At 37.0% G+C, this 13,911-nt stretch overlaps 1 protein-coding gene across 1 annotated transcript; it reads right to left on the bottom strand.

The window, feature by feature from the left end:
* Positions 1 to 1,851: 1,851 nt before the first annotated feature.
* On the bottom strand, positions 1,852 to 7,696 carry LOC116179228 (DNA-directed RNA polymerase I subunit RPA2-like). The gene is made up of 5 exons (XM_031498960.1): positions 7,533 to 7,696; positions 7,150 to 7,482; positions 6,859 to 7,098; positions 3,914 to 4,086; positions 1,852 to 3,863 (listed from the first exon to the last, which is right to left on the bottom strand). The coding sequence occupies exons 1-5, from the start codon at positions 7,599 to 7,601 to the stop codon at positions 2,702 to 2,704; spliced, it is 1,977 nt and encodes a 658-aa protein (XP_031354820.1). The 5' UTR covers positions 7,602 to 7,696; the 3' UTR covers positions 1,852 to 2,701.
* Between the last annotated feature and the right edge of the window lie 6,215 nt (positions 7,697 to 13,911).

A 13,911-nucleotide genomic window follows, 5' to 3' on the forward strand; every position in this document is an offset into this window, starting at 1 on the left:
TTGACCGAATTTACCAGAAAATACCCAAGTAAAATACGTAGGTTTTTGAAAATTTGTACTTAGGAGTTACTCTGAAGGCCGAATCGATGTAAAATATTTTCAAAATGGCCGCACTTCCGGAAACATCGGAAGTAGATAGTAACTTCGTTATTTTAAATGGCAACCCCTATTTTTTATTGCATTTTTGGATTCTACGTGAAATTTCAGTTCTTTTGATACCCATATGTCGATATCTGCCATTTATGGTTTTAAGTTATTTTGACTTTAAGAAAAAAAATGGCGGATGCAGATGGTACCGTGATAATTGATTACTTGAAAAGGTATAGTCATGACAACCCATTTTTATCAGTGCATAGAGAATGAATAGGGCTTTCTTTTAGTGTACTTAAAAAAAAGTTAAGTTGCGTACAACCGCACCTATGGAGATCCAAATTTAAGAAACTTTAAAGTCTAAAAACTCAGTTTTTTTAAATGGAATGACCATGTTCTTACTATTGCATGAGATAGAGAATCGAAATTGGCATATTTTGATATTACATGTTCCTATAGCTATCTTTAACAGTTTCTAATTTATTCCCATTTCATTGAATTGATCTCGGAATTTTTTTCGCATTTTCTTTTTAGTAGTTGGCCATGATTTTAGAACAATCGAATTTTCAACAAATCAAGGGTTGGATTCTTTAATATCATTGATTCTAATCTAAATAATTGATTAATAAATAAGTCATTTATTAAGAATATAGGACTGAACATTTTTGAAAAATCTAGACAGTCGTTCAACTGAATTTCTTAAACAACGTATAAGTTTGGAAATTAAGAGAGGTAATGCGATATCTGTTCTAGCAACAATTCCATACCAAAAATGTTTCAACGAAGTTTTTTTATTTTGCATTGAATTTATTTTGTTAATCTTGCATTTGCAATTCAATTCATTTTCTTAAGTATTCTCTTGTAGAGCTTTGTATCACTTGTGCTTCAACGGTTTGTAGTGCATTAGGGGGTACAACATTTCCAAAATTCATACAATTTCGTTCCAGTGTTTGAATGAATGCAAGGCAAGCACGTGCCGCGATTCTGTCCATTTCACCATAAATAACATTTAAATTCCAAAATAGGTGAAACCACTGCGAGTCATTTTTCGATTTTTGAAAAACTTATTTTAACCTATAACAGTAGGTGACGAATTAGTGTCACTAGATTTGTTTAAAATTCGATTATTATAAAATCATGGCCGACTACTAAAAAGAAAATCTGAAAAAATAGTGTCAATTCAATAAAATCGGAATAAGTCAGAAACTGTTAAAGATAGTTATAGGAACATGTATTGTCAAAATATGCCCACTTCGATTCTTTATCTCATGCAATAGTAAGAAAATGGTCATTCCATTAAAAAAAAACTGAGTTCTAGTCTTTGAAGTTTCATAAATTTGGATCTCCATAAGGGCGGTCGTACGCAACTTAACTTTTTTTTAAGTGCACTAAAAGAAAGCTCTATTCCTTCTCTATGCACTGACAAAAATAGGTTGCCATGACTACAACCGTTTTCAAGTAATCAATTATCAAGGTACCATCTGCATCCGCCATTTCTTTTCTTAAAGTCAAAATAACTTAAAGACCATAAATGGCAGGTATCGACATATGGGTATCAAGAACTGAAATTTAACGTAGAATCCAAAAATCTAATAAAAAATAGTAGTTGCTATTTAAAATAACCAAGTTACTATCTACTTCCGGTGTTTCCGGAAGTGCGGCCATTTTAAAAATATTTTACATCGATTCGGCCTTTACTTTCCCAGAAACGTTTAACTAAAGCTCCCAAAAAAACACCCTGTAGATTTATGTGTATTGTTTTTCCCTATGTCTACTTTTAAATGACAAAAATCACTCTTCTGAAGGGCGCCTAAGTGTATGCAACCTAAATACCTTTTTAAAACCAATAAAGATCTGGCGGTCATATTAATTAATTTGAATATTGTTGTTTTGGCTTCCGTATTTTTATTTTCGTCCGTGTGCGATGTATTCAACTGACGAAAAAATTGATATTGTCAATTGGTATAGTACTGGTAACAGTTTAAGAAGCGTAGCCAGGTGTTTATTCGATTTTAAGAGTTGTATTGGCGCCATTCAGAAGAGAATTTGATTTTTAAAAGTGGACATAGGGAAAAACAATACACATAAACCTATATGTCTACTTGTTAATAAATATCACTGTATGTATAAATTTGCCCCCTAGAGCTCCGTTTTGTGCAATAGTTTTTTGGAGAAAAGAATCTGATCATCTTCCCCACAACATTATCAAATCCTTGAGAGCACAACGTTTTATGGGGAACAGCGTAGCACTGGGGGGGTCTGGAGGGATCTATTATGATGGGAATTATCAAGTCTTCCTTTGCTAGGAAGTTTGTGGTTTTTTTTGAAACGATCATTGAATCTACCTTTTGATTGGGGGAGGGGAGGATAATTTCCTACTAAAAGAAAGACGCTTACTAAAGGCAAGAATAGATTGGCAGACTCGACAGTGATATCAGACAGCAACTTACGTGCATACATTAACCTGCATGTCTGTAACTGACTTGTAAGTAGATTGCACAATTGATTTTTCATGCCGGTAGAATGTAGGGGGAAGCACTGCGCATGCGTTGCGAGTGAAACTGCACACAAAAAATTAGATCTTACCCAAATATCCCCACAATGGGCATCCTTACATTGACCACCAAATAATACCAATACCTTTATACATTTCTTTAGGAGTTACACAGACATTGAGATAAACTTGCTCGAACGTTCCTATAAATTCAATTTCCTTAAAGACCAAATTATAAACGGGCCTCATCATGCGTGCCGGCCCACTGAATAGGAATAATCCCGGATACTGGCCGGGTGTATCTTTCATTGGCACCAATACAATCTCTAACGTGTTGGGAACCTCCTCCCCTTTAATTTTCAGACATCTGAGCTTGGTCACCAATTTATCCGCAATGCTACGATGTACGTATCCGATCACTCGTCCGTCCAATTGGGTAACGTAACATTCTTTAATGCACAGCCCGGCGTGGCTGCCTTTGAAGGGTACCATGCCTAATTCTGTTAAGGTTGCAGGTATTGTGGCGACAATCTCCTCATCCGGGTTAGTTGTCACAATACAATTCATAGTAAGGTGGTTGAGCAAGCCGCAAGGTGCACCGTCAGGTGTATGCACAGGACAAATGAAACCCCACGCGTCCGGCAATAACTGACGCGCTTCCGTCGTGCGCATCTCTTGAAAGAAGGCACCCCTGTGTACGGCACGAAAATGCGACATGTAACGCATCCGATTGATGTTTTCTGCAATAATCGCCAATCCCGAGTCCTGCATTAGCCCCAAACCGGATGGGCTGTTGATGTTACCAGTCGCTAAGAATTTTTGCATAACAGTCTCAACGCCACCCGTATATTTCAAGGCTCGTGCCATATCCTTTTCTCCGCAAGCAAATCCTGCACCGCTTTTCGCATTTTTCAATATACTCGCACGCAGGTAAATCAGCCACATTTGCAATCTCTCCTTTAAAACCTGCAGGTACAAATGACCTCCGAGAAGTAGCTCTTGCATCATAACCGCATCAGCTCCTTCAGTTTTGCAATTATCCTGAGCGTAGACGAACAGTTTTTGTATCATAAACACGAGCAAGTTGAATTTATCTTCGGGACTATTCAAATGGATCAGCACACAACTCTTTAAAACGTAATCAGTAATTTCGACATCCGTAAACCATTCGGCACATTCCGTAAATTTGACACGAAACATTTTGCCTAGGTAGCCCTTGCAATCCGCGTGCGAATGTAAACCTTCCGCATGTAAATTTCTCATCATATTCTGAATACAACTAATAAACAAAGTGCGCCAAAATTAAATCGCAATCAACCTATTACTTACTCGCTGTAGTAAGAATCGTCTTCGAACCCCTCCGTTAGTCTCTTATAAATGTATTGGTCAGTATAGTCGCACGTCGCCTTCAATATCATCATAACCGGAACGTAATATACCAATTTTAAGTGGGCGAACATAAACTTAACTGTCCCATCGGTAACAAAGTGTAAAGTGTTGGGCTGCAAAGGGCAACTTTTTAATGTCCACTAGTTAGCCTACCTCCGCACCACCACTTCCTATTTTTTTCATTTGTTACTAGGCCAAGAATAAAAATAAATAGGGAAATAATGAATGTGCAATATACTTATGACCAACCACTGTTAGGTGGTCATTTATAGTGATGAACGTTACTACAAGGTTACTGACCACATTGTCCATTCAGGCTAGTTGTTCACCTCAAAGGATGTTGCATAGCATTGGCACATTTTCGTTTTGTTGTATTAATGAATCAGCATAATCGCGTTTAAATACATTTCTACCACGAAAACGTTGTGGTCAAAAGTACAGAACGTTGTGCATCTCTCTAGGTTATACGGGATGATAATAAGATTCTGGATTAAACGTCAGCCGGTAAAAAGTTTAAAGATGATTAATTAGGGCTTTTGCTGGCTGTAAAAATCCTAAGTATACAAGGGGAAAATTGACATTTATATAATTGGTGAATTATTGGAGCGAGTAAACTAAATTTCAACTACTAAATGTAAAAACCTTTCCAAATTCACTTTTACTTTTAACGAGTAGTCATCCAATCCATCCAATTAGCTGAGTTGTTGCTACCTTTCAAAATGAGAAAGTCAACTGTAATTTGGAGTTCCGACTCATCGATAAATGTGTTATTTGAAATGTTTGCATTGTATAAAAACAGGAGTCGATCGTTTTGGATATTTTGGATAGCCATTTATGCTCAAAGTCCTTCTAAAATGGTATATAGCGTCTTGGAAAGAACCTTTATGTTGCAAAACAAAAGCTGTACCTAGACACGCCACTTCCATAGATACAAAAAAGTACTGGACTTTAAACGGGGACAGAACCACCCCAATGTTGCCCTGATTGTCGAAAAGCAACACGGTTTGAAGGAGCTAGAGGGAACCTAAAACTCAAACTCAGTCATACTAAAATACTAAAACTAATAATAAAGTTGAAATTTAATTAAATACGTTAATTACAAAAACAATTCAATTTCAATTCAATTCCGGGTTGGCCTCTTTTAATCACATAAGAATAGCTCTAGGGACTTCATCGATTACATGGGAAAAAGGACATTGAAAACCTTCCAGGATATGTAGTCACTTAGTTTTCTCTTTTCTTTTCCAATTTTACATTATAATAGTTCTCAACCGGTATGACAACATCAGAAAATTGTATATCCCTCGGGAATTTCATTTCCCTCATAATCATAATTTTACATCGATATTTAAAATGTTGTACCACAATCTTTCACGGAAATGAATATGTGTATTACTGCTGTTATGTAACGGGACTGACATTCACACTAAGGCCTCACACAGTACAAAGCGAGGTACGAAGAATACATGCTTTCTTTCGGTTAGGCGACATTTTCGAACAGAAGGATTAGGTCTGAGAAAACCCATTCAAGAAACTTACTTACTTCTACAGCTCAGGGGAAATATTCTCATTTACCCTCTACATGCAGTACATTAGTTTTAAATAAAATGAATACCCCAAAAAAAATTCGTTAAGGCGCTTGTGAGCAAGAGGTGAAGGGTGCATTTTCAAATTTTTTTTTTTTCGATTTTAATAGCCCTTATGGACATGTCATGCCCTAAGGAGAAAACAAACATGAAATAATTTTTAACTCTATTTTTAATTTCTGATCAAATGACACCAATACCAAATCTGTAAGTGGTGTAGTTTTGTGACTCATACAGACAGACAGACATCATAAGCAAAAATGTGCACTTTTTATTTTTTGAAAGTGAAAGTGCACTAATGATCTCAGAATAGGTAAATCTTGCAGCATAAGCAATGAACAATTTTGTGTATCTCACCAAATACAATGGATATTGAGATTGACCCTCTTATCTCGAACGCACTGTATATATAGATATTGGTAAGTGGCATTCTTTACTATCCCAACAAGGACAGTAGCTTATTAATACTCATGTTGCATATACTGCACATTAATTACTCTCCCAGGGCCCTTTTTAATGGAGGGGGGGGGGCATATTCTTAGCCCAACCCAAATAATAGTACATTATATATCAAGGTAGAGAAGTCCACTATTATTGCCTGAGCACCAAGATTACATCTCGAGGCGCTTGCGCCAGGGGTGTAAGGTGCGAAGGCAATAATAGACTTCTCTACCGTGGTATATATACTATTTTTTTCACTACTAGCACTTGAAGTCCTCTAAATTAACATATTATATTGATAAGAAAGTGAACGGTTGGACAGAATTGTTTGTTTCTTAATTTAACATGTCAATCAAGTACGTAGAACTACAAGTCAAACAGGCCGTATTTTGTTCTGTCATTGAGATTTTTCAAAGAGTAATTTCGTTCGAATTTTTTCAAAATGTAATAATTTTAGGTATGTAATTTCTCTGGAAATGGCGGATGGTGGCAATTATTCGTTTTAGAGAACTTGTCTAAACGTTCATTGAGCGAAATTTCGGCTTGTGTTTTCTAAAAGTGATAGCGTGACAGTTCTCATTATTGACTACTAGTTAATAATAAAAAATTATTAACCACTTTGAACAAATGCCGAGAAAGCCTACTTTACAAGTGGAAAAAAGGTTAATAATCATGTCATCAGACGCTAGTAGTGAAAAAAAGCAATTTTTGTGAAAAACAACTGAAGCACTAAACTTTTGTTATTGGCACCTCGTACCTGTCATGCTCAGTTAGCAACCAAAAGGTCACAAAACAAAATCGGAAGATGTACATAACTTTTAACATGCCTCATAACCCCCCCCCCCGCGCCACACTTACCACGCAAGTTTGACTGTCATTCACGCAACGGATTTGTATGCCAACATCCGAAAAAAGATCGCCCCTTCCTTTCCAACCACCTCGTTTAATCGCGATAGGATAATTACGCCTCGTCATAAGCAGCATGCGGATTAATTTCTCGTGCCCTCTGATGATGAAGTAACCGCCCCATTCCTGTTCGTGCTCTTTGTGCGTCACCAACTGTTTGGGCGTCATCTCATTCAAGTTACATCGATTCGACTGTCGTAAAGAATCGGGTTCAGAAGTGGATACTCTTCAGATTGTACTAACCTTAATCATAATCGGTATGTTACCAAAGTCTTGATCTATGTAACTACGTGGCCCGTTATTAATCGACCAACTGACTTTACCGTTCAACTTCCCACAGTAAGTAGCGTTACGTTGTCTACATTCTGTCGGAAAAATCTGCTGAGTTCTCACGCCAACAACTCCCAAAGGCACTGCGGGGTAGTTTAGGGATACATCCTCAATCCGTAGGGAAAGTCTTTCCCCGGACGGTAGAGTGAATTCGACAGGGTGTAGACTGGAAACTGCATCGTTCAAACCCTTATTTACCATATAATTAAAGCTGGAAACGTGGGGTGCCCCCAGTTGTTGCAGAATCTACGGTAATAACAATTTCATAACCTCAATCTAACACATGTTAATCTTACAAAGCTCTGCTCCTTTGCGGGTACGCTATACTTGAAATCCGTGAGGTTTTTTAATGATGGCGCGTCCATGTTATATCACATTCAATAATAATTAAGCGTTTATTTCTAATTTTTGTGGTTAACTACAGAGATCCATTTTAAAATTTGATGGCGGGTGGCCAGTGGCGCCACGGTGGCGCCCCTGTGGACTATATTAGTTCGATATATACAGAGTGGAGGCTAATGTTTGCTTTCGAATTTGACCTCTGCAAAATCTCGCAAGCACGCTCTTACAAAATTTTGGGCAACTTGTCTAACACACTAAGAAGACGTCTTCAAAATACGTAAAAACGGGCATTCAATACAAATCCATGGCGTTACACAGCGGGCAATTCCAAAGATCGGATGTGATCTAGATAAATTGGATTGGCGCAACGTGCGCAATATGCTCTAGGTGGTATTCCAGGGCTCCGGGGTTGAAATATTGGTCTGTTACTTTAACCCTAGAGGTAGAGGTACCGCCGCAACCGATTCGTAAGATGGTAGATGTTTTTTCTTCAAGAATACAAGATGCAAAGTACCGCCATCAAGTTCGTGTTATAGAACAAGAGTTGTCTGGGACTGTGTCTTCGATACAATCGTCGCTCGTGTTGCGAGATGCAACAGTTTTAAAAGGAGGGAGTAGTGTAGCAAACGTTCCAGAAATCTCGATAGACATCAAGGCGCCATGAAAGATTAGTCTTCGGCGATAAAGAAGGAAAGCGGATGTGACGTAATCTTTCCCGGAAATATGACGTGCTTTGTTCTAGATCATTCGAGCAGACTCGCGAACTCTCGGGTTTATTATATAAACAAATCGTATTGCGTTTCAGGGCAGTTCCAACTTCGACGCGCTTGTGTTACGTTATAAATTGTAAGTGATACATAAGAATTACTGTTATAAATTAATCCATTTTCAGACGGTTATAAATTTATTGTTAATTAGTTGTAATAAATAAAACCACGTAGTTAAATTTACATTACATTATTTATTCAAGTTAACGTTAACAGTAATTGTACAGTTTTTTTGTGAGGGCTCGGTGTTGCCGTTCATGTTCGGTTTTCCATTATAATTGTACTTGTTGGTAATCTGGATGTGACCTCTTAAGGAGCAGAAATAGCTATTACAATTGTTTCGGATGTCTTGGACTTTATTTACAATATCTAATTGGTTGGAATCGGAGTCTTCCACACATCTGTTGAAGTACGATCATAATAGTTATTTATATAACAAGAGCGCGAAGTTCAATTTCGCGCATTGAGACTGAAGGTATTTTGACGAGGCGAAGCCGAGTTAAAATATCAGTCAAATGCGCGAAATAACTTCGCGCTAGCGTTATATACAATATTTTTTCTACAACTGAACCAATTGTTAATTAAATTGCTGTTTAAGTTCAACTTTGTCCCGTGCGCGAAATACTTTTTTTCACTGTTGACGATTTCGCGCACGTTGTCAAGAGCAACCTTACTTATTAATTAACCGATTAAAAATCTAGTACTTCGCGTTTCGAAATCCGTCAGAAAATGACAGTTTTTTTTGACAGTTGTAGAAAAAATATTTTTTCTACAACTGTCAAAAAAACCTGTCATTTTCTGACGGATTTCGAAACGCGAAGTACTAGATTTTTAAACGGTTAATTAATAAGTAAGGTTGCTATTGACAACGTGCGCGAAATCGTCAACAGTGAAAAAAAGTATTTCGCGCACGTGGCAAAGTTGAACTTAAACAGCAAATTTAATTAACAATCGGTTCAGTTGTAGAAAAAATATTGTATATAACTCTAGCGCGAAGTTATTTCGCGCATTTGACTGATATTTTGACTCGGCTTCGCCTCGTCTAAATACCTTCAGTCTCAATGCGCGAAATTGAACTTCGCGCTCTTGTTATATAAATAACTATTATAAATTATAAAGTGTGTAGATGTTAAAAAAATATATGATGAATATTGAATGACATTTATGAACTTCTTTATTTTTCTATTATTTTGAAGCTCAAGACGTTTTATTAATGTTCTAACATTAATCTTTCAACAGATTATGAGACTTACGCGTTAGTGTTTCAAAAATTAAATCCGGAAAAGTGTTACATAGAATCACGTGTGTGTTACTGTAACTGGATTAAAGACGTCGTGCAGGTACATTTTTTCGATCGGTAGTTAGCAGAGTTTACGTATCCAGACATCAAGGAGGAGTGTAGCTGTCTCATCACATTTAGAAGGAGTAATAATGACGATGAACAATTACAATGATGGTCTTGATCGAGGACTCAAACTCACAGACGACAACTATTTCGCATGGCATATTAAGGCCAGGGCGATCATGGAGCAGCGAGAATGCTGGGATGCAGTTGATCCTGGTTTTGGCGGTGAAGATTTGATAGAAGGCTTCAACGCAGGGGAGAAGAAGAAGAACTCCAGAGCGTTGTCACTTATTTTACTTTCGGTAAGTGATAAATATATTGACTATATAGGAGGACATAAAACGGCAGAAAAAGCGTGGACAACCCTGTCTAGTTTACACCAAGATTTTAGTGTGATGCATCAACTTGAATTTCTGGAAGATTTAACTACCATAAAGAAAAGAGATACTTCAATGACCGAGTACATTTCAAAAATTCTTGATCTCAACCGAAAAATATTACGTTGCGGTATAACTTTTGATGAACATGCTCTCTCATTGTTTATTCTGAGGGGTCTTCCAAGGGACAAATATGAAATCTTCATTAGAACACTGGAACATCAAGAAAGTTTAAGTCGTGATGACATCATAAGTAAATTGTTGGTGGAAGAGAAACGTCAAATCAGATTAGACGGACTGTCGACAAAAACAGACGAAGTCAAAGCTATGAAAGCAGTGCAGAACTCAAAAGCAAACCAAAGTATGAAATCGAAAAACTATGGAAACAATACTCACCGAGCTAAAGGAGAAAATAGAAATGATAATCGAGTCTATCATGGAAACAGTACTCAACGAGTTAAAGGAGAAAGTAGAAATGAAGATAGAGTCTACAAGTGCTACACCTGTGGAAATTTAGGACACAAATCTTGTGACTGTCTAGAGTTGAAGGAGTTCTTGAGACAACAACGACACAAGAAGGAAGGTATGGCAAGTAGTGCTATAAGTGAAATTGTCGATTCAGTCCACAAAGCCAAAGCGTATTGTTCAGTAGGAGTTAAAGGCAATATGAAGCGGAAATGTTGGTATTTAGACTCTTGTTCATCAGATCACATGACACCATTGAAAGAAGAATTTGTCGAACTGGATGAAGATTACTGTGGCATCATCAAGATGGGAAATGGGGATGAAGCTCAGATAGAAGGCAAAGGCATCGTCATGATTCGTACACCTGAAGAAGACGGAGGATTCAGGATCACGTTGTCTGAGACACTTTTCGTTCCAGATCTTGAATGTGCTTTGATGTCTGTTTCAAGGTTGACAGATAAAGGTTTGGACGTCATGTTCACTGGTGAAAGAGGAGTAGTTTTGGATAATGATGAGCTGATCTTTAGAGTAAAGAAGGTTCGGGTATACGTTGTAAATACTGCGGATATAAGAAATAAAAATTTTAACATTGAACAGAAGAATGGATTAGCATGTAGAGCAGTCAACAACATGCAGCTATGGCATCGAAGATTTGGACATGTGAATAAAAGGGATTTGTTGAGAATTCCTTTTCTCAAAAATTTAAAAGAAGAACCAAATAAAGATGATGAGAAATGTGAAGTTTGCATTCAAGGAAAATTCAGTCGCCTAATAGGTAAAATTTCACCACCATCTATATTGGCGGATCATTATTTATTATGACTCTTATTGACGATTACTCTCATTATATCGTTGCCAAATGTTTGAAGACGAAGGATGAGGCGTTTCTTGAATTTGTTAGATTTCATTAGGAAGCGGAAAATCAACAGAAAAAGTTACTGACCATGCAAAGTGACAATGGTGGCGAGTACATATCAAATGTTTCCGAGAAGTACTTGCATGAAAATGCGGAATAAAAGATAGGAGAAGTGCACCAGGTTGTCCGCAGCAAAATGGTCTGGCAGAACGGCAGAACCGCGCGTTCTGGTAGAAATGGCAAGATGCATATGATGTTAGAATCCGGTGTACTCATGAATTTTTGGGCAGAAGCAATTATGACATCAGTTTTTATCAGAAATCGGTGCCCCTCATCTGCAATTGACCTTACGAAATCTGGCACAGTAAGAAATTAAAGTTAGATACAGCAAATTTAATTAAGATTTTTGGTTGCCAAGCATGGGCAAAGAAATCTAAATCAACGAAATTTGAATCAAAAGCTGAAACATGTGTGCTTATTGGATTCGGCGAAAATACGAAGGACGGTTATCGATTATGGAGTTTGAAGCGAAGAAAGGTAATCATCAGGAGAGATGTAATTTTTCAGGAAGAGATTTTTCCATTTAAACAACCTGTATTGAAAGTACCAAGTGAATGTCGAAACCAAACTCAGACATTTAAGATTAACAATTTTGACTGCAATTTCCTAAGCGAGTTAAACAAAAACGAAGGATTGTTTTCTGAAATCTCTACAGATAAAAATTATTCTATTGAAATTGTACCCGAAGGAGAGATGGTTGCTCAAAATCAAGACGTGTTAGATGGAGAGCTGGAAATTCAAAATCAAAAAGCTGTAATAGCAGAAATGATTCATAACCAAGGAGAAGAGCAAACTGAAATCGATAATACTGACGATAAGGACCTGTACAATTAAGAAAATCTAGTAGAGCACCAGTAACAAGAAAATGATGTAAATTGCCATGTTGTATGTTTGCTCTACGATTATGAAGAGAAGATTCCGTCCAGTTATGAGGAAGCTGTGAATGGCTCAAACGCACTTGCATGGGAGGATGCCATTATAATAACGAATTTCGGAATTTAAATTTGCAAGAAACCTGGAAAATTATAAAACGACAACCAGGTGCAAGGGTAATAGCCTGCAAGTGGGTGTTCACAATCAAAAACGGAGATGGAAACATTAAGTAAGTATAAAGCCCGACTTGTTGCACAAGGTTTTCGTCAAACTCACGGAGTAAACTATTTCGAAACTATGAGTCCTGTAGTGGAGCAGAAATCAATCAGACTTCTGACGTATCTAGCTGTACATCATGGATGGAGGTTGGATCATGTAGATATGTAGTCGGAGCGTACCTCAATAGCAGTTTGGATGAGGAAGTATTGATGGAAGTACCTGATGGATTAGAACTCGATAAAGGTACATTCGTTTGTAAACTTAAAAAAAGTCTGTACGGCCTTAAGCAATCAGGTAGAAACTGGTATAATCACGTAACATCCATTATGTTAAGTTTAGATTTTGCCAAATGTATCAGTGAACCTTGCATATTTTTTAAGAAAGACATTATAGTGGCCGTTTATGTTGACGATTTTTTGGTTTCGGGAATTGAAGAAGAAGTTTTAAAATTTAAAGAAATTATTGGAAAAATTATCAAACTTAAAGATTTAGGTCCCGTAAGATCATTTATATCAATACAGTTTGATCGACCTAGTAAGAATGTTATAACCATAAATCAGAGTCAGTACATAAAATCCATATTAAATGAGTACAATATGTCAGAATCTAAAGGCACTTCTTGTCCACTTCAAGTAGGAGCGCATTTTGAAGTGAAAGGCGAAGGAGAAATTTTTGACCGTGAATTGTATCAAAAGGCGATAGGTTCTCTTCTTTATATTAGCACTTGTACTCGGCCTGACATTGCAAATGCTGTATGTAAATTGAGTCAATGCAACCAGAGACCCACTGTAAGAAATTGGAGAGGTGTTCAAAATGTGTTAAAGTATTTAAAGAAAACAATAGGTTATAGATTAACTTATAAGAAAAATGGCGTTTTCTCATGTTATAGTGATTCAGACTGGGCTAGTGATAAAAATGACGCAAAATCAATAACTGGTTATGTTTTTAATTTTGGGAATGGAGCAGTTATTTGGAAAAGCCGAAAACAGAAATGCGTAGCCAGTTCATCAACTCATGCAGAGTATATATCGCCCTTTATGAGTCAATGTGTGAATTTCTGTGGCTACAAACTTTGTTACGTGAATTAAGTGAAGAAGATTTAATTTATGGAAGAGAAATTGTTTATTGTGATAATCAAGGTTCGATTGCAGAGAGAGAGAAGTAAGCATTTTGTTGTTAAATACAATTTTGTGAGAGAATGTATTAATAACAGAATGATCAAAGTAGAATATATACCTTCATCAGAAAACCTTGCTGACCTCTTCACGAAATCCCTGTCGGGGCCCAAAACAGAAATGTTTGCTAAGGCTATAGGTCTACTCTAAGAATCAAGATTTTTTTAAATATGAAATAAGGGGAGGTAATTTGTAT

This window comes from Photinus pyralis, unplaced genomic scaffold (genome assembly GCF_008802855.1).
Source record: "Photinus pyralis isolate 1611_PpyrPB1 unplaced genomic scaffold, Ppyr1.3 Ppyr1.4_LG8, whole genome shotgun sequence".
NCBI classification, from domain to species: domain Eukaryota; kingdom Metazoa; phylum Arthropoda; class Insecta; order Coleoptera; family Lampyridae; genus Photinus; species Photinus pyralis.

Coding starts and splice junctions, on each gene's coding strand:
- LOC116179228 (XM_031498960.1), bottom strand. CDS start 7,601: ATGGACGCGCCATCATTAAAAAACCTCACGGATTTCAAGTATAGCGTA. Junction 7,483..7,532: donor CCGCAAAGGAGCAGAGCTTT/GTAAGATTAACA, acceptor TTATTACCGTAG/ATTCTGCAACAACTGGGGGC. Junction 3,864..3,913: donor GACGATTCTTACTACAGCGA/GTAAGTAATAGG, acceptor TTTGTTTATTAG/TTGTATTCAGAATATGATGA.